This window comes from Formica exsecta, unplaced genomic scaffold (genome assembly GCF_003651465.1).
Source record: "Formica exsecta isolate Colony F162 unplaced genomic scaffold, ASM365146v1 scaffold26, whole genome shotgun sequence".
Lineage (NCBI taxonomy): Eukaryota > Metazoa > Arthropoda > Insecta > Hymenoptera > Formicidae > Formica > Formica exsecta.
In genome coordinates this window covers 2785597-2808003 of record NW_021849866.1, presented here as the reverse complement: position 1 = coordinate 2808003, position 22407 = coordinate 2785597, and the positions used below count along the sequence as shown (strand labels likewise).

At 40.2% G+C, this 22407-nt stretch overlaps 1 protein-coding gene across 2 annotated transcripts in view; it reads right to left on the bottom strand.

The window, feature by feature from the left end:
* Positions 1-22407, bottom strand: part of LOC115236653 (MOXD1 homolog 2) — a 237518-nt gene that overhangs the window by 78341 nt on the left and 136770 nt on the right. For both annotated transcript variants that reach the window (XM_029809241.1, XM_029809240.1), the window contains exon 2: positions 16088-16369. In XM_029809241.1, coding sequence (XP_029665101.1) covers positions 16088-16342 — 255 coding nt within the window. In that variant the 5' untranslated portion in view covers positions 16343-16369. The remainder of the gene's footprint in view (positions 1-16087; positions 16370-22407) is intronic.

Genomic DNA, 22407 nt, shown 5'->3' with positions numbered 1-22407 from the left:
AGCATATTTGCATTTTTCATGCTGTTATATTTAATTGAATACTATCGAAAATTATATTTATGTGCACCTTAAGCAGAAAAATAAAAAGTCCTAATGCCTCAAAGAGGCATTTATAAATTAAAATTTATCTATGACAACCGTGCTAAAAACAAACTAGTACACCGGTGATTTCACGTTACAGATAATGCGGCGCCACTGCGCGAGTTATTTACCGTGTTTAAAGTGAGCAGCCGTCCCATTATGCGACGTACGCGCGCGCGGCCGCTCACGCACACATAGCCATACAGTAAAGATTGCAAGTCGCGCGGATAACAGCATGGTCCCGATGAACAATAAGGCGTAAAAAGGTGCGTAAGCGGTCCCAGGGATCATCGCCATACGAAGGCAGAGCGAAGGTAAAGAGTCAAGCGAAGCAAGAAGGATAGAAAAAGAAGAAGAGAGAGAGAGCAAACTCGAAGCGAACGGCTGAGCTATCATTGCATCTCCTCATTATCATAACTAGTTCCTCCCCTTCATCCTCCTCCACTTTTTCCCCCACTGTCCCCCTTCTGATCCCGGCCTCCATGCATCATTCCTGATACACATTTACGCACACGGTTCTCCAAGAGCTTTGGAGAAAAAGAGTTAGATAGAAAAAGAGAGAGACAGAGAGAAAGAAAAAAAAGAGAGAGAGAGATCTGAGGGGGACCAAAGTTCTTCGGAAGGCCAACTGCGGCAGCAATGGCTGAAGGTTCAGAGATATGGACGTACGCCTTATAAGATGAGACAGAATTTGAACGAGCGAGTAGGACGAGGGTAGAAAGGGAGAAGGGCGCGCGATGTGAAATCTCCCAGCTAGGTAGAGATGGTTTATGGGCATCGCGGTTTCGCCGCAAATCGTTATTGCGATGCCGTTGCTCAATTTGCCTCTAAACATAGATAACGCGCCGCAATCAGCCAATATACCAGATAGAATATGATGAAAATTATCGAAAATTATTAAAATGAGAGAAATTATTGAAACAGTTGTATAATATAAACTTAATGTTTTTATAAAATCTAAATACAATAATATCGCAAATAAATAAATTTGCACGTATATGTATTAAACTTCCTCCCGTTTGTCACACACACATACGCGCGCGCACACCTCTCAGCTGTTACTTTTTATTTAAATCCGCGTATGAAGGTTGTGTATATTTATAGAGTATACAAGCTTGCACTGTGTGTATTTATTTGTTCGTTGCGATAAATCGCCAAATTCGCAAATCGTGATATATGCGTTTCCAGCGAAAACCGCAATGAATATATAAATTTACCGAGGCAGGTCTTATCTTTATGAATGAGAATTCATCGTCCGCTATGCTTCTCCTGCCGTTTCTTCTCTCGGACTTTAGCTTTGTTTCATAAATGTTTGCTCCAAATTATACGACGAACAAAGATAAATGGTGTCTCGTGACCCTCTTATATCATAATTTACAATTTTATTACTATTTCATATTTTATTATTATATTTTCGATTTTGATATGTAAAAAAAAAAAAAAATTTTTTCGCGAAAGAGAATATAGTACAGAATAGTACCAAATTTAAAAAAAGTGAAACAAATTTTTTAGAATGCGTTGTTACATACAAATTATAAAATACAAATTATAAAAATATGGAGAACCGTTGTTTCAAATTTATGACTTTGAGATTGGCCGCCGAAAACGACATATCCTATTCTATTTCAGTCTCTGCTATTCGCATTATAATTCGGAATTGGTCCATGAAGCGAATATTTTGACAGACGAGAACAAGCGAGAGAAAACTGACCGGGTGAAAAGATTCACGCGAGATTGCCGGCGTTTGTTGGCTGCAACCGCAACAACGGCAGCTACAGCTGTACTTCGAGATATGGATGTTCGCCTTATAAGATGAGACAGAGCCCGGAGGGTGGCAGGAGAGGCGAAGAGGAAAAAGAGTTGGGACGATGCAGACAGCATGCACATTCCGCCTAACTCTTGCACATCTACCGTGAATCTCATTCTTCGCGAACAATACGTTGAATTAAGAACTTTAAAATATCTTCTATAAATATTACTTTTGTCAAACTACATTAAACTTTTCATTAGTTTTACTTTATCAGTTTTGATTTTATTTTATTCTAGTTTAGATCGTATAGAAACTTCGTTTTACTGGCGTATTTCATTTACATTATAATTCTCCTTTGCTTCTTTTTCGCTTAATTCGATATTCTTATTTTGTATATTGTTCATATATTAACGCACTTGATATATCAACTTTTATTTTTCCTAATATCATTATTGATTATACTAAATTCAAATTTAATATTTCTTGATCTCAATAAAGCTCTTAATAAATTATCCATCAGCTCTAAAATAAATCTGATTTATTTTTCTGATTATTGTGAAAATTTAATTACACCCTTTATTTTCATATCTCTGAAAAACTGCTTCCAAATCAAATTGTATATATCTTCGTGGTCTATTTATATTTGTCGAAAAATACCTTTGATTATTAGAATCATATTCCAGTAATCATTGGGCATATCCGTTTAAGTGTATCCCCAATAGTTACAAGGATCATGATTGAGATAATTGGTAGATAGAAGACAAGGCGAAGAGAGGAGAAACACATGATATAATCATATGTTTGTGATCCATTAAATTACACATTTATATATTTTCACATTCTATTCGTATTTTAAACGTCTTATGCTGATTTTACAAACACTTTATCACTTTATTCAGAAAAATATAACAATTTTAAATATGATATATAATTTTTCATATTTATATTATTAAAACAAACGCGTATCATTCAAGTCTTTATGATCGTAAATAAATTAACCTAACGATGACATCAATTCAATCAGCTGTATGCAATTCAATCAGGTATAACGCTATCGTGCGAGTCAGATCGGCGGCGCGACGTGAGTCTCGCAAAATGAGGAATCTCATCGTCAACCGGATCGCCAGAGGCGTAAAAACGTGTCACGCACGCTTCACGCATGAGGGAAGCAAAAAGGAGGTAGCAGCCGGTTTTTGAGTTCTTGTCGCGGCGATCTCGTTTCGTTCGCCAAGCGTTAACCTCGACGTTACGTAGCCGCGGTTGTACCGAGAGAAAAAGGAAGAACGAAAAACATGACTAAAAGAATACACCGCGAGAGAAATATAATGAGCCGTACGTGACTTTAATAAGGGAACGAGGCGACTCGACCGGTTCCACCTAGTCTTCGAACGCAACCGAGAAATATTGTTTAATCTCGTCGCGGATTTAACGAGCATCGCTCATTAAGGTATTAATTAATGGAATTTGCTGCGCGCGCGCGAACCAAGGCTTCCGGGCGGAAGTTCGAGACAAAAATAATGGGATCGTCGAAACTTCAAACGGCAACGTATCTACACGGTCGCCGTGCTCCCATACGCGAACTTTATTGTACGCGACTTGCGAAGTTACAACTTGTGCGAAGACTATAATATATGTACGTGTATTAAGCCTCGCAGTATCCATATATTACGCTCTAATTCCCTTCAATCGCTATACGTCGCAGATTATTAGATCAGATTTGACGCGGTTACAAGGGAATTAAATTTAATCGAATGAAAATTTTCGTAATCTTATTTAACGTCAATATTAAATATGGCAGAATTGCGACTTATAATCACAGCGTTCGCTTCAAAAAGTTTACTTTTACAATAAAAATCTAGAGTAGTATAAAACTTTGTCTTGAGATCACACGAGATTCGATTATTATCGACAACAACCGATTGATTGTCGAATCCTTCGAGTCCTTAAACACGAATCAATTGTTCGCCAGCCGCTACCAATTGAAGACTCTCCGGATTCTCCTTGGGGAGAGTGGGGAAAGGAGGGTATGAAAGTTGTATCGTCTTTGAAGAGCGACGAACCATTTTTGCCTGGTCTCGAGAGCGAACAGGACTCTCGGGAATTTCGATATAATGTCAGAGTCGTAGAGGATGTGGGACGGCTTGAAGCCGGAGAACAGAGGTAGTAGTAGCGGGAACGAGAAGAGGGGAGGTGAACAGGAAAGGGTTGCACGAAGCCGTAGGAGAAGAGGTAAAACTACACGACTGCACCAAGGCTGAGTCAGCTCCAAAGTCGACTTTACACTGGCGCTTGTTACAGCCGGAGATACGGAGGACGAACAAGGATAAGAGAGACGGGGACAGGTGTAGGAGAAGGAAGAACGGAAGAGGGAGCGGGTCCCCACAATCCTTCTCTATCCGGTCAACTAAAACTCTAAGTCTCTATCTGTTACCTCTCGTTCTGCAACGACATCTTCCTCCTTTCCTTCCCATCCCAAAACATCCCTCCCCCGTTGGCGGTGTAAGCCAGTTTCGCCCCAAGGATTCGCGTCCTAAGCCGGGACTCGTTAAGAGCTGGCAGATTTGATCCTTTGTATCGTCCCTGCAATGTGCTCTAAGGCCGTCAGGTCCCTGCTTCGTGGACTCTCGCTCGGGCTTACGGATAACGCGGGAAATAACGAAAACAATTATTAAGGATTTCCCGCGTCGTCGTTATCCGAGCGCGAAGAAAGCATCGCGATAAAGAAGAAAGAGAGAGAGGAAAGGAAAAACAAATGTGTGTCCTCTCACCGCGCTGGATTAAGTCCCGAGACGGTTATGGATCGCGCGAGTGCAGAGGAGGACGATGTCATAAAAAAGCGGATTAATCGGGGCGGACGCGCTTCAACCCCGCCGTTTCTTGCGTGAACTCCTTACCACCATGTAATAGCACGGCGCTACGATAGCTGCGATTAATTTCTTTTTGTCGTGCGCAGCATCGTGGCCTCCGAAGAGTCTGGAGGAGCCTCGTCACGAACACGGACGAGGTTCCACGAGAGCGCCAGCAAGATTTTCTTCAAGAGCTCGAGTAAAACGTCCTCTTGTTCTATTCTTTTTTCGAACAGCTACAATCACAATTAATTTTCCATCCATCTGTCGAGATTTTGGTAAAACCTCTGACACACTAACAGATATTACGTAACAGCTTTGTAGTTATAAATGTGTGTTCTCATTTGAGAAGAGCGAAATTATTTGTTCTTTAAACAGAGAGAATTGTGCGTGGAAAAAAATCTCTAATTAGATTTAAATTACAATTACATATAACAACATTGTACAATTATAACACAACAATAATTCTCAAAGTGTGTAATTATAAACAACCAACGCGCGCATTTTTCGCCACTTTCTCTCGAATCTCCTTTTATTTTTATGCGTTCTCATTTATGCTAATAAATGTAATTACAAACTGCAATTTCTCTTCATTTTTATCACGTTAATTATATAAAGTCTTTTTAAGCGTATTCTTTTTTTCGCTTTCCATTCATCCAACGATATATAAAATAATATCAATAAATAGAAAGCCGTGGCCACTTCTCGTCACCTTCATTAACGTTTAGATGCGATGCCGATTTCACGGGATTCGGCCGTCATAACGAGTCTATCAATAACGATTCAAATAACTCGGCACGATAATAGAGGACGAGGGAAGATCGGGCTGACGGGACGGCACGATAAACGTCAGTCCCGGGCCACTTGAGCGATGTCGACACTCGCGTGGCTTCCCACACGCTAGCGTGAAAGCGACGGACAGCCGCTGACGGTATTTAAAGTGCCTCACATCGACAAGTGCGGCGGCACAGCACGGGGGTTTCCTTCGATTATCGACGAGGGAGCTTCACACGGCCTCCGTCGTTTCCGCTTTCTCACGGGGTTCGCGCATTTTCATCTATTCGCGTCTCAATATTCGCCACGCCACCACGATAGACACGTGAAAGTCCCGTAAAGGAAGGTACCGTAATAATCATTAGAAACGGAGATCCCTCAACGAAGATTGCATCGAAAAGAACTTGAAAAACGGTAAAATCATGCGTGCGTATATGTTTTGTTTCTAGATATATTATTATTCCGTGCGAAAATTATTACTGTCATTATCATTTCTTTGAAACGCGAGTTTCGAAGAATTATAGAGCGATCGCGAAATTCAGATGCGCGACGAAAAATCGATAAAATGAAAATGTAGCGGCATGTACGATAGCATTGGTGTATCTAATATGACGACGGTGAAGTAAATCGAATCGCGAAATCATAAAGTGACGACGACGATGGAACACGAACGCGAAGCAGATTATTGCTGACGCACGATTATCGGCAAAAAACGCTCGCGGTATAGTTATACCCGTAGCTCACGTTACGTCGCGGCATATATTAAAGACCGGTCGTGGGCTCTTCTAGTCAATTTATATGGTGGTTAAGCTCATCATGGCGAACCAATTACAATGTAGTATTCGCATTCAGAACACGCACTATGATCGCTCCACCGGTGGTTAAGTGCGCCAGGAGATGAGCTCGGAATTGCATATTGAGTATATTCGTGTAGCACTTTTTCCTTCAAACTTGCTGGATCGGATTAATTAAAATCGATCGTATCTCGTATAAACGATGAATAATAATTGCATGCGCATTGATAGATATTGCGGATGCGCTTTAAAAAAATGCACTCTATCTATGCTTTCCTCTGTTTCTCATAAATATCTATGATCTCTAGAGTTAAATTTTAACAAAATCTCAAAAAATCAATACAGAGAATATGTAGGTTGAATATATTTAATTATATCATACATTTTTAAATCAACTCGATGTTCTCGTGTAACATTAAATATTGTAAATCAGTACAAAATGTCTGATAAAAAATAAATTGTACTGTAGAGATGAAAATTGAATAATAATAGAATATGCTCAAATTTTCATTATTCATCGTCATTAAATTTGCAAGTTAATTTTGAAACATACGAATATATTTCTGCTTAAATGTCCGTCGAGGGAATGACACAAGCGTAAGAATAAGTGACCGCATTAAAAATTAAAAGAGACGATCGTCTTTATTTATCGCGCCGGCCATAAAAAAGACACTCGGCACGAAAAGAGCCGAAAGACAAAGCCGGTGTATCGGTAATTGGCTTAGCCGCAAGACGATCGATGAATCGTACCGCCGTCGTCGTCGTCGTCGTCGTCGTTGTACGGAACCAATAGAAGTTGAACCCAATTTGGCGGACTTCGGTAACTTTCTCTCGCACACCACGGCAAAGCTGCGTTTCGGGAAATCCTCGTTTCGCTCGCGGGAACTTATTCCCGTTGCGTCTAATTCCGACTAATTGCGAATTAATGACAACGGCCGCCGTTTCGAAAGTAAAATATCGTTACGCCGATAGTCTTGATTCGCGTTTGCCATTTCGTTAATCGCCTGTCAATTATCCGGGATCATCTCGGCAATCTAACTTTATCCCTTCTCTATTGGAGCATACAACTTGCCTCAAATATACTCGTGCGAATCTGATTCTCCGTTTTGTTTATGAATTATAAAAATGGAAAAATTATCTTTATACCTAACAATCTATTCGAATTATAAAGCGTATTTTATGCATTCGCCGTCACTGTCCGCCGCGTTCGCCGATTTATCGGTATCGTTCCAGCGCGGCGACGTCTCGCTTTAAATTGCCATAAAGCGACAATCAATTACAGTAGTTACGTATCTCCGACGCGTGCGACCGTTGGATCGCTCTAGTTTGGCATAATCGCTTGGCATAGCCGTGTTATTTATCGATAGATCGTATTTTACGGCTCAATAACTGCGCTCCCCCGTGTTACATGGCCGCGAATTTGCATGCGTATCGGATCGCTTGTCACGGACATATCAGCTCGCGATAACGGAGCGGCATATTTGACGGGGTTCGCGATTTTCGCGCGACGCCTCTCGCGATATTAATCTCTCTAACGAATCGATCCTCTCTTCCTCCCTCTCCTCCCTTCTCAGTAATTGTTGTTTTATGCAGGTTGCATATGTTTGACTCGCCGGATGTATTCTGTAAAATAATTGCGATAATTGAGCGAAATTATGTATAGCCGGTATTATTTGCCAGTGTATTGAATTATAATTGATCGATAATGTGTGAGTATACTCGTGGATAAATTTTTAATCGCGTTTCGCCGATCGCATATATCGCTCTCGTCCGGATAATTTTATATCAACGTATGGTATAAAGTCCTCGTATGTGCATAAATGTTTAAGCTATTTCGCAACGAGAACATGATGATATTTCGAAATGACAATAATCAATGGAACTCGTCAACATCGTGAAATGGGGACGATATAAAAAATAAGTGTAGTATTATATATTACTGAATATTATTACACACACGTCGTCGCAATATAATATTATTTTATAATATTTTTCACAATATAATAACAATTTATTTTCTTTAGAAAAAATGAGATCCATTCCTCAATTAAACTTTTCCTAAATTATTGTTAGAATAGGTTATTTCTTGTGTGTAAGCCGATTTATATATATTCTTCATAGGACGCTTTGTAGAGTACTTGTCGTGCTTTATTTTTCTCTCTTAGCGCATATGTAATCCATTAGTCGCGAAGGCATGTATAGTTCTTTTAGTAGACTAAAAAAAAAAAAGAGTTGAAAACGTCTGGCAGAAGTGGCGTCGGTACAAAATTGCCATCTGCTACTCCTAAAGGAAGTCGTGAAGAAACGCTTCCGGCACATTTGCATTATCGTTTCGCACAACAGTCCTCCAAAAAAAGCAATCATGCAAAGCTCTATCGAGATTATCTATTTTTTCGATATGCGTGATAACATATTCGACATTTAAAGTTTTTAAATACTCATCGCCAACAGAACGAAATCAAAACTAAATAAAACGAGGATCAAATAGAAACTGGGAACTGTTGGAAAATCGTTAAGCTAAAAACTAGTAATGTCTGAAAAAAAGAAGCTAAAAGAAGATGATTAGAGGCAATCTTTTATTATCAATTATTTGAACTTCGCTGCGTTTGTTTGCCACATAATGTGTCTCGACATGGAAAGGCCGAGTGACCGAAAGCGAATAAGAGAACCTCGTTAAAAGATCCTTGAGCACAGTCGCCTCCTTCTCGGAGGCAATCGAGAGATAAAAATGCCAGTGGTCCCCCAACACAGAGCGCTCGTTCACGCCCCGCGTACGGGAATTTTGACAGTATCGAGCCGCCGATCGCGGCGGGCTTAATCTATCGAGAAAGTAGCTCTTTCTAGTCGTCGGACGGATCGAGATGCGCGTTATATGTGCCGATCTATATTACGAAACAAGGTGCGATTTATCACCTGCAAACGCAGTTCCGGTTAGTATCTCTCGGTTCGTTCTTTTTCATTTTGATCTATCTATTTGTACTATTTGGTTTTTTCACGCGATTGAGTTTCCCCCGGTATAGCCGAGTGATACGATTTTCGACAGTATTCATTTGGATTCATTGGGATTCATTCGTGTTCCAAAAATACACACATGAACGAATGATAATGCTAATTGTCGCGGTTAAAAAGTTGAAACGATAAATTACCATTTATTTTTTTAAAAATTAAAGGAAACATATTATAATTTATTCATTCAACATTAACATTTATTTCTTTCTCTCTCTCTCTTCTCAGAATAAACTATTGTCGCATTAAATCTCTTCAATTGTCCACTAGCTTATGTTAGCCACAATAGCTATAGCGTCGCTATAGATACAATAGGTATACCGTCTTTGTACTACGTAGGGTAATAGAAGGTATAGTTTTCTCTGATTAGATGCAATCATTATATGATGATCATCTGCTATTAAGATTCCAAATAAAGCATGTTATCTAGAAATACTGACTTGCATACCTGTACGATGAAGATACGATTGAACAATTTGAAATAATCAATATATGTTACTTTACGGAAATGCGCGTCACGAGGTATACAATATGAATCAGCAATATGAGATCTTGTCGGTAAAATAAAGAAACGACACAAAGATGAGCGCCAGTTTCATCTATACGAGTAAGCGACATGTTAAGGAACTCGGCAATGTTATATCCAACAAAAGGAGAGAGAGAAACAAACTACGGGACGTTGTTCCGAGATTCCTTCCGGGCATGCGAAACGCGAGGCGATCCCGAGAGTTCATTCCGAGTGCCATAACACCCAGGTTCTGACCCGGTAAGTACCGGCGCAAGAACGCGAGGATGGAATCAACTTGGCCGGAGGCTCATCGTCGAGACGGCGATCCTCAGCCACCGCAATTTCGCGCATTCGCTCTGCCAGGGATTTCTATTGCGACTCTCCGCGACGGGATGGGAGGGAAACGCGCGGGGGGCGGAAAGGGTTCAAACAGTGCCGCGACAGCACTCGCGAGCATGAACGCGTACATATACACACAAATGGAAATACAAGCGCATCGCGTATACGCGCATGCACGTGACTGCGTTTACGCTGAATCCTATTTGCCTCGGCTAAAATCGCATCGGGGGGAATCCCGTGGCAGGAGTGCCTTGGGAATAGCCTCCGCGCGCGCAATAGCTTCCACCCCGCTGCGCTTCCCCCTCAATTCCATCCACCTTCCTCCACCTCCCCGTGGCTCTCCGCAAACGGTGCATCGCCGTATGCAGATGCATCGTTAGCATTTTTACGCAAGGACGTCGCGCCGGCGGGCTTTTATTTCCTCGTTTTTCCCGCGTACCCCCCTCGTCGCGCGCGCCACTGAAAGGTGATTTAACCCTTCGTGGCGACTATATACGGGATAATAATATCCGCGGAGACTTGAAAGATTTCGATTAAACTTGTAAAAAATTTGCCAAACCCGCTGTTTCCGGCTGTTGTATAATCATAAAAAAGAAAGAGTAATGTAATTAAAAGTTGTTATCGAAAACCTATGAACGAAAAAGGCACAGCTGATTAAAGTTCGTTAGCGGAATTATGATCTAAAAAGTGTCCAGTGCCGGGTTTTTATAACACATAGTCTTGATAGAGATATACACTTAGAATTTGTTCCTATATCGATCTAGAAAAGAAATAACTAACCGGAATTTATTATTACAGCTACGATCCCTTATAAAAAGTGTTTAACTAGTGTTGCGGTGCTATAGATATGATCTACAAAACGTATGACTACAACCATTGATCAAGCATGTAACACGTGTTTAATATCTAAGAAGACACGTGTCCACAACTTCGCCCGCATGTCGATTATTCGTACATTACGTCGCAAAAAAATTATACATGCGCGCATTTATACTCTTTTAACAGAATATAAAATGCAACAGAGTACAAATGCAATGTTTCGCAAGTTATTTTTTAACAAGATATCACGCTTTTCAAAACAATGCAAGATATTAAAAAATCACACTGGAACGGTAAATTGAGCGAAAAGTTCGTGCGGCATCTCGCGCGGAAAAGAATGCGTTAATCCGTCGCTCTCGTCGCTCGGCCACGTTATTAAAATAGCGGAAGATGCGACGATACAAATCGACGTTAAAAGACTGCCGCGAATAACGGGAGGGGAAGAACTGCGCGCACAAAATATTTTAATAAAGCTGTCCGCGAATATTGCGCGTCATCTGACAGGCCGCAAAACAATACGCGAGGAACATAACGAATTAAACATCTCACAATTGGATGCAATTATTTGGTCTCGTTGAAAATGCAATCTACCGGGGCATTACGGGGGATTATGCGTGGGCGCGTGCAAAACGTCGAATGCGCAATTCGCGCGCGCTTTATTTCGCGCTCGCACGCACGCGAACGGTTAATCTCGCGAGTCTTCTATGATTTAGCGTTATCTCCCTGTTGCGCTGACTTTATTAATTCAACCAGTTATTTGCCATATTCTCCTATCCCTCTCTCTTTCCCGTGCTCTCTCCTCTCTTTCGTCCGTTATTCCGGTTACGCACACGAATTTCACGAGTAGCGCGCGCGCTGTGACTAGCGGTATTACCGGCTGTATCATTTATTCAACAAACAGCCAGACGCTGGAGGCATTGTCGAGCTGCGGCGAGATTTACCATGCAAAATAATTGAGTTGAATATCCGTTCGAAAGAAGATCTCGACGCATCTAATCACAAGATTCTCGCAATCGGACAAACTTTTTATTATACATTTATTTATAGTTGCGATAATAATTGTTCTCTCGCGGAGAAGAAAGAAACGTATATATTTAAGCGCCGCAATAACGAACATTCGTAGAAATTTCTCGGTAAACTGAAATCCGGTTTTTCCCACGTGTAATGCATATGATATATGCAATCAGAGTGACTTTGCTCGTTACATGCCAGTCCCCCGCGTGGACAAACACTCGGGCGATCTCTCTCGATGCCGGGGTATGCATATCGGATTCCAGCGGGACGTCGTTCTCCGGAGCGTTCCATCGCCCACGCAAATGGCGAATTAAAGTCGCGTATCGACCGGAGGGACGGCTGCGGGACGAGTGAGAAATCGAGCGGAGTAGCAGTCGTCCGGCTGGTCCGGATGCCCGCGGCTGGTCTGGTTCTAAGATTACGATCATAACGAAAAAGCTTCTCGCTCCCATTGGAGATGCCAGCCTCCCCCCTCCTCTTTCTCTCTTTTTCTTTCCGTCTCGACTCGCCTCGTCTTTTTTTTTCTCCCCCTCTTCCTACTCCTCCTCCTCTATCGGCTCCGCTCTTTCACGACGTATGAGAACGTCCGGCGACGCGGCCGCATCGCATAGAGCATTGCGCGGCATGCATTATGGAACGAGCGAGCAACGACTCTGCCGGAAAAATGGCGGACACACGAGACGGACGCGATCTGTAAACCGACTACCTCCTCTCTCCATCTATCCCATTTACAGTAGAGCAGTGTTTCCCAATTTATTATACACCGGAATCTCCTTTGGAACATCAGCAGTCAGTAATAGTATGACATTTGAGAAGAGAAACCTGAATAATTTCTCTCTCTTCCAATATCGTTTTCCGTGGCTCTTGTGCGTATCCCAGTTGATCAATTTATACAATGTATCTCATAGAAGAGCGATGCTAAAGCACATTTTAAATTTTAACAATTTTGTCGCTTCTACTAAATGTATATCTGAATTAATATCATGATATTATATTGAAATTCGATTTTCCTTAGCATATATTTTTTGCGTAATAATACGCACGCGACTTTGAGATGTTTTAAATCGTATTTTAAATTTTATTATTCAATTTTTTATCTTGATCAAATTGATTTACGTATTAAACTTTTATAAGATAGATACATTGCAGTATCTACATGCGATCATTAAAAGTGATCGAAACAAGTAATCAAAATTGAATAAATAAGATCATGAGAATTAAAATTATTGTCCCCGCTTTCATTCCATCAGGGATTTCAGAGTATTAGAGAGTATCCTAGATCATATCATTCAAACACCGACACAGAGATATGTACTTATGTACGTACCGATCTACGTATTACCGACCTAACCACTTTCGGTCAATCCTCATGGTTACTCGTCGCACTTCGTGAAAGATTGCTTTTCTATATTCCATCTTCTCGGTTACGATTGCTTTCCACTTTACAAGAAACGGGAGATCTCTATAATGTAGATGTGGCAAGCTCAACATCATCATCGACCAATCGCGATCGTATAAACATAAGCAATTCATTTTCTGCAAAAACGAATTCCCGTTTGAGTTAGAACGGATAGACAATTTATACATTTTCTTAGAAACGTATTATTTAAATATTGTAAAATGTCAAACACGCAAGTTATCGTGTGACAAACCCATATCTCAAAATTTATATTAAATATTAATTACGCAATTTTATTGGCCAAATATTTTTTGTAATAACCATTTATAGATTAAATATTAATAATTAAAAATTCACATATTTCAAAGATTATATTAATTAACATGTACACACACTTTTTTCATTAACAAAATATTTTTATAGTAATCAATGAAATTACCAAAATAAAAATATGAGAATATAATAAGAGTATGAGAACGTCAAGTTTTTTTTTATATCTTTGCTTGAATAACTTCATCGCAATTTTTCTTTGATTTAGAAAAATCGATGTGTTATATACCGCATTATAATCTCGCTGAAAAATTTCATAACACGCATTATATGGCTCGGGCCGAAATAAAAATGGACAGAGGAAGCATCCGCGCGGTGTTCCTTTGACGTCCTAATATGCGACGAAAAGCTCAGCGCAAAGTAGCAGCCGTTGATAAATCTATGCGGGATAACTGAAGAATAATGGCGAAGCGAAATGAATGTTTCGCGGCGTTGGTCGGTAAAAATGTGGTAAAAAGTTCGTGCGATACGACGAACGGCGCCCTTCCCATTCTCGTTGATTCAGTTCGCTCGCTTCGCGAAAGAGATACGGGGAGAGAAAAAAAAACAGGATAAAAAAACAGAAAAAAAGATGAAGAAGAACCGACATACCCGCCATGTTGTAAAAGAACCGGGCCAGAAACTGTCAACGGCCGCGTAACGCGTTGATGAAAGAGTGGATAGCGTGTAATCCCTTTCGCGTCCAGTCCCCGAAGAGGGTCCGCGTTCCCGGATACGCGACTAACGACGTTTTAAATTTAAAAACGCCCGAGAATAATCCGCGTGGCTCCGCCACGAAAATTCCCGTGGAAATCGCGCAAACTAGATTACAACGCCCGGGCCTTCGCGGGAGTCTCTTTCTCCTCTCTCTTTAGTGTGCCGTAAACGCGTCGGAGTCTCTGTCCGAATGACGTCTTGTTATTCAAAGAGCCACCCCCGCCGGCATTCACGTCGCACATGCACATGGTATTAACTCCGAACTATTACGGCGGCGTTGGATTTAACCGCAGTGCGGACAGTTTATGATATATCCGAGGGAGGTTTGCGGATCCGGGTTTTGCAGGCGCGAGATTAAATAACGTTACATGGAGCCAAAGTAACATGATCATTAACGCGAAACGTAGCGTTCCTTTTACAGAGCAATTGTACATCTTACGTCATATACGTTGAACTCTGACCTCGAGTAGAGAAAATCACATCGTATAGTAATTAAAAAATAATGACTATTATTTTTCTCAATGAAAACATTGGAGTTTCTCACTTTTCAAAAGGCTAGATTTTTTCGCACTGTCTTTTACAATGATTGAAGATTAAATATACTTTGAGAATTGAACATATAATTGAATAATATATTCACTTTTTTTTAAGAGAGAAAGAGAGAGACATGTAGACACAACGTGATTAGCTGGTATAAACGGCGAGCAGATTTATTTTATAGTCGCGCAGAAATTCTTGGTCGCGATGAAGATGGGCAGCATCAGGATAATGAGCAAGTTACGGGAACCACATTTTCGCGGAAAAATTACGTAAGGCAATCGCCTCCGCGGGCGAACAAGTCCTCGATGTTACCGAGTGTCGTGCAAAATGAGGAGAACGCGTAATGACAGGCTGCCGGCTTTAGTGGGCATGATTGATAACTATCCGATGCGCCGATCGAAACGGGAGAGCCATTACTTATCTCCCGAATGACTACCATTAAGCGCGTTCCATCGCCAATGTTGGCGTGCCAGGGCGGACTTTACAATATTCAAAGAGGGGAACTCCACTCGATCAGTAGCACGGAAATAATTATTCTCGATTACTCTCGCCCCCTCCGGCACTTTGCGTACATAAGCGGAACGCTGGCGTGGTTGATTTAAATATCAGTAAGCTTTAATGCGAATACTTTACACAGTAACTATTTCCATTTGCAGCTCTCTGTATGGAATGTGTCCGATATAATAAGAATCAACACAGATGTATCAATGTTTTCTTATCAAAATGTAATAAATGACGATAAACAATCAATTTTACCGCGCGCGTGCGGAAAAGCATTGTTATAAAATTATTTAAAAATGAGAAGTTGAAATCTATAAAAAAAAGCTCAATTTTCACAGAACTATAAATACATAAATAAAATCATATTATGTAATAAATTTCAAATATTAAATTTTTGATAAAAATTTAAGCGGAAACTTTGTCATTAATATATTTAAAATCAAAACTTCTAAAAAGCTGTGGAATATGGTAACTTACACAATTTCTCGTCGAAGAATAATGATTACTATCTTTTCACTCTATGTAGATCGTTATTTAAAATCATAAATATTATACTTGTTCATAATTACGACGCGCGATTCGTGCATATCTGTATTTCAACGCGGTCAGAAACGAGATGAGCAAAAGGGATTCGCTGGCAACCGCAGAGGAAACCAGATACTACTCGATGCTCTGTAAAAAGATGCTCACCTGAAGGTGGACCTGGCCGTTATTATCGACCCAACCGATGACCATGTCAGCCCCGGCGCCGCCGTCGTCCTTCGTGAAACCGAGTCCGACATAGCCGAGGGTCTTCACTTGGATCTCGAATGTAACATCCCTCTCGCCGGGCGTCCACAGCACCAAGAAATTGTTGTCCAGAACAGCGCTGTGCTTCCACTCGACGGAGACGACACCGATGATGAGGAGGTGGAGAAGGAGGAGCGAACCAACCGCAGTCTTCATCTTTCCGCGCGGTAGTGCTCAAAACATCTGAAACAGGAGCGACGCATACCTGAGGCAACTGTCTTATTTACAGAGGTAATTTATGCTACTTAGAGATGTAATCCGCTTAATGGATAAGGGCAAGAGAAATAATGTTTGCTCGTATAATGTATCTTGCATTATAAGATAAGATGCTCTGAGTTTCTGCGAATTCATACAAATTAAACGAGAAATTATGCACGCGATATATTGTAAGATCGTGAAATATAATTTATTCTTCGATAGGAAGAGAGAGAGAAAGAGAAAGAGAGAGAGAGAAATAATTATCGGATGCTTAAAATTTTTGCATCAACAGCAATAGAAATGTTTAATAAATATCTTTTACGGAATATTCTTTTGCGATACCAGATGCTCTTCGAAAATGGAGAGCGGTAATACAATAAATAAAATGTCAAATGGAGGAAAAACAATATCTACGACACAGTGTAGTTGGTTGCATTTTCAAAGGCAACAAAACCGTTGAATTTTCAGATGCGATCGAGCAATATTGAAACATGCTGCCCCGGTATTTTCCTTCGATATTGCAACAGTCGTGTGTGTGTTTTGTGTCACTATTGTTGCCCATTATTGGCGGAACGAGTGGTTTCGGAGCAATCCACTGTGTTTAAAGCGCAAATGATGATACAGATGTGCATATGTGCATCCTTCCTTTACATCATCTCTTGCAACTCACGCGTAAATATTGTACGCATCGTATTTTATCACCCTCATCTGATATTCTTGAGACATTCGGATAACAACTACAGATACGAGACTAAATAACGTACATAAATCTCGTAAATCTATATGGAAAACTTTCATGTAAGCGAAGAGTATTAAGAACGGGCGTATTAAATAAACTAAAAAAGGAAAAGGTATTTTTAAAAAAGATAATAAAAAACCACCAAGTTGTTGCATCGGTTTAAAGAATTTCAAGTTCGACTAATTTTAACTGTCAACGGAGAGTAATGCTTATATTCATAGCACGGAAACATATCTGCTGAGTAAACTCGACCGCTGCCCTTTTTTTCAACCAAGAATACTCATAAATAACGATAAACGTCACGGTTAATTTATCCTGCACAGCGACGCTGCTCGCTGTGCATTTTCAAGAATCAGACGGGACGGGCTTAATGGACCGACATTCAACGAAGACATTATCGCCGATTCCCTCGGCAAAATCGGTATTGACCTCTTTATCAATGATAGTCGCGCTTTATTTCCATCGGGCGTAACGACGTTACGAAGAAACGCGCGCGAGGCGCGAGGTGAAGTAACGACTTCGAGGAGGGGGAGAAGAATTAAGTTTCCGGCAGGATAAATCCGCGAACAAAGAGAAATCCTCGTTTCATCGCGCACGTGTTTCGAGGCAAAAAAAAGAAAAGGATAGGCCGGATTGAGGTCGGCGAGATAACCATCCGCGCTACCGTTTATTTTGCATTTTCAGCAATCAGGCACGTCCCGCGAGGGGAAGAGAAAAAGTCAATTTGTACTTGCGGAGTAAGCGCTTCGCGCGCCGAGCACGGCCGAGTTAAGGGCGAGATTGCTGTGGAGTGGAGGCAGCAACTGCGAGTAACTCCTCGAGATCGCAGGTGCAGCTAAAATAACGCGCACGCCGAGAATTTTTTGCAGCAAAATTTATTCGATTGAAAATATCGGATACGCTATTCGGACGTTTCAATAAATTGGTAAAAATGGGAAATATCGGTGCGCCGTTTGCGCGAATGGTCCGATACAGTGCTCGGCGACTATAGTATACCTAAAAAAATTCCACAGTTGTTAAGATATATTTTAATGACAATATTTTCTAAACGATTAGACAAATTCCGTGATAAACTTCGAATAAAAGAATTGAGAGAAGAAACTTTAAATACGTAACGCTGAATGAAGCTAGATGCATATTACATGTAACATTATAATCACATCAACGTAACGATAAATACTTTTGCATAGATTATAATTAAACGTTGACGACGGTTCTGTCGATGACGATCAATATGTATAGTTTCATTTGATACTCATATAAAAATATTTGACATTATATTGATATGACAGTAACATTCAGTATGCGTCTAACTTAAGAATCCAATTTTGCAAATAAGCATTTAATGATATGCTAGTAATTATTACATAAAAAAATAATCCCAAAATTATCGTCTTGAATGTAAATAGGAGAAAATGGAATTAGAGTTCTATGAAAGAGTTCCGAAATTCGCGTGGCACTTTTATTTCCGCCGCGAATGTTCTATCAATATTTGTTACATAGCTTGTAATTCGTTGTGCACAGCGCTTTTTCGACGATTTTTCGCGTCGCGACGAGCGAGCGAGCGAGCGAGTGCGCTTCATCGAGATCATGGATCAACCAAAGCGCGGTAACGGAAATGCGAAATACCGATCGCGTGCACCTGCGTGTCGCACGTGTGGTCTGGGAGATAGGTGTGAGAAGGGGAGGCTTAGCCATCGAGCAGAGGGATTGACCGCGGATCTGCAAACGATCGTTTCAATTAACGGCGACAATGACGCGGTGCGCATCGCCGCAAATAGTAAGTCAATCCGGCGTGTACACGCGCGGAAATCATCGACGAGTTCGATACCAAACAATGGCCGTGCCGATTTAATCCCTCACGATCGCGCGGTCCAAACTGATGTTTGTCATGGCGGATAGTATTTACGACGTAATTGTACAATGAGATTAACAAGATGCATTTTACGCGAGCGAATTTACGCGTTTTGATACAACTGCCCGATAATAACGTCGAACGTTTTCTTTTCTGACGCTAGATCGTTAATAATATCGTGATATAATTGTGTAATCAATTAATAAGCTGTTATCTTAAATAACTAGATTCAAAGCAATAACTTGTCGTTAATAATAATCATTTTATTTTTCCTAAAAATCAAATTTTTCGATAAATATTAATTCGTGCGTAGATTGAAGTTTTAATTTACGCAAAATTATGAGAGAGACGATTTAAAAACATTTTGCCATTAATAATAATAACAAGACGCTATTAATCATCTTTATAATCTTTAAAGAAAAAGTAGAATATGACGTTCAGATTAAGGAGTATCATGTGATTTAACAGGGATCAAGATTGGGAGCGTATAGCCGATAGCTTGATTTACGGTACCGCTAACCGCGAAATTAAAACCGATCGATTCAATCAGCAATAACGGGATATGCAATGCGCGGGATGCGTGCACCAGGAGCGCGACGTTATACGCGGAAATAATTGAACGGGTCGAACTTGCATACAAAGGAGTAGCGCCGGTTAAACCCGCCGATTAACAAAACCGATGTATCGGCAATTGGATGCGTAACACAAGCATAAACGCGAATTCCAACTAACCGACATGAATTAAACATCCGATCGACCTGTTATTGTAATGCGCTAATTTTGAAGGCGTATTACAATGTACAAATTGATAATTTAGTCTGGAAATTACGTTGATCATTTTTGAAACGAAAAATTCTCTCGACGAAGAAGATGAAACAATATATATATATAAGTCAATATTTTATGATAGATACCATATTATATATACATTATGCATTAAAATATAATTCTATATTTTTTATTATAATATTTATTTTTTTTTATATACTTATATAATATTTTAATTTTACACACACACTCTCTCTCTCTCTCTTTCATTATATCATAAAGTAAAAAATTTAAATATTTAAAATTGTATTAACTATATATGTTTTTTTATATATGTATAAAATATCATCAAATATTTCATTAATTAATTTAAAAACAAAGCAAACTTATTTTTATTAAGATAATTGAAACTATGTAGCAAAAAAATTCCGGTAAAAGTCAGTTAAAAAAAGAATGCTTTTGCAGAGTGGTTTTTCTTTCCACCACAGAGTACTGTAAATCTACGACGTATCGCTGCGTAACTTCTTCTCCATTTAATCCTCTTTGGCTTATTCAATAACTATTCGTCGCTGCCAAACGATCGGCAACCCGAAAACAATCGACGCAATTAACAGTAGCAGCGCGTGCAACGCGAGAAACGTCCCGCAAACGTGATGCATCGGTCGCAGCAGCTGCCGAAATCGCTCGAGTGAGGCGGAGAAGCGTCGACTCGAATTGAGAGGACACAGCGCGGCGGAGATGCATCCGAAAGGATGGCGGACAACATCCAGCGCAAAGGGGACGAAGCGAAGGGGAGGATGACGCTGCGTAGCCCGAAGAGGGTAGAGTCGCACGCGGATACGATTTGATTTGCGGCGTGTCGTTCAGTCGATTGCTCTCCAATTGCGCCCCGGCACCGATGGCATCAACCTGGCACGATTTTCCCTTATACAGGGTGCACCGCTAAGGTTCGTATCAAACTTTGAAAGTGGATATTCTACGATAAATTCGCGCAAGATTGTCCGTAATTTTCAAATCTTGAACGTATTAAATGTACGAACTGCGCTGCAATTAAGATTCTGCTAATATTGAGCTCGCTTGAAATTGAGTAAAGAATAGAGATTTGTCATCTGTTACATCTAAAGTTTAATTTTTATCAAGATATTTCGGAATTTTTAATGTATTTTTTATGTATATGTATTTTACATTCATCAAGTTATAAATATTCTTTCTAGTACAAAATATATAATCATAATTTGACATTATTTTTTATTATACTTTTATTATACTTTTATTTTTATTATATTTTTAAAAAGTTAAAATGTATCTATAAGCCATAAACCAATAGCTTCCTCAGAAATAATGAAAAGACTTATCTCCAAAAAGAACTGATCTTCTTATCGCGTCACTAATCACAGAGATACAATTCAAATATAAGAGGAAAGATCCTAAAAAAGATTATTTTTATATTTAAAATTTTTGGGAAATATACGGTTCAAGCTTGATATAAACTTGCGAAACACCTTGTATATCTATCGATGCCAGAGCAACGAGATACGATGCCGTAGAGGGCCGCTGCACGAGGATGATAAACCATCCCCACAGCCGGTGCGAACTTCTCTCCAAGATAAATAAATCGAGGGCCGCTCTCGCGAAAACGACGCAAATCGAAATGTTGGTAGCCCGGTAAATCGACGTGTCGCATGTACGGAGGCGTGAATGGGCGAGTTGGCAAATAATGAGCGACCGATCAGGTACGAGGGACCCACTGGGATCAAGGGTTTCTCGCGTGTACAAATTCACATATAACGCGCATTGTGCGTCTGTATCGATACATGAGTGTAATACATCAATCGGTTTCGTTCGTATCATGATACATTCCTTTAGCCTCGAATCACGAAAATACAATGGTTTAAATTTTCATTCTTATATTATTAGTTACCGAATTTTCTGGTTCGCGTATGGAAAAGATGATACTATAAGATTAAAATCAATAACTCTAAAGCTTCAAAAATATCTAAATCAGTAAAGCTTCAAAAATATCTAAAAGATATTTGAAAAATTGATATTTATATTTTTGCTTGTGCACAATAGCAGACATATTTTACATCTAGTATATACATACATTCAATTTTGGAAAAGTCACGATTTATCAGAATTTTATTTTTCGTCGAGGGGCGTTATGTCGGAGCGATTCATACACATATGTTAAACTAAATCGTATTCTCACAGAATAGATCCAGACATGCGAGTACAATCGTCGATCGGTGCGATTCCGTGTCGCGCGTCGTTACCCCGCGTTGATTTACTTGTTTACTGGCGCGCCGGTATATTGATTTATTTGAAAAAAAGCGCATCGCGTCATTTCCGAAGTCGTCGTTGTATGCAAAAACGGCGGCCGCGATGTATGCGGCGGCGCCGGGGAACAAATAAAGCACGATATCGCCGACAAATGTCAAAAGCAAAACTTGGTTTTAGTCGCTCGCGCGCGCATATAATGTGGGTGTATGTGTGCGTGTGTATGTATATAGGTAGGTAAAGGGCCGCTTCGCACGCTCGGAATTTCACATAAATTTTAACGCGCCCGGACCTCTCGCCCAGTCTACTAGTATTGGAAATATCGCCTCGTCGACGTATTTACGCGATCAATAAGTGTCTCCAAACATTGTATATATATATATA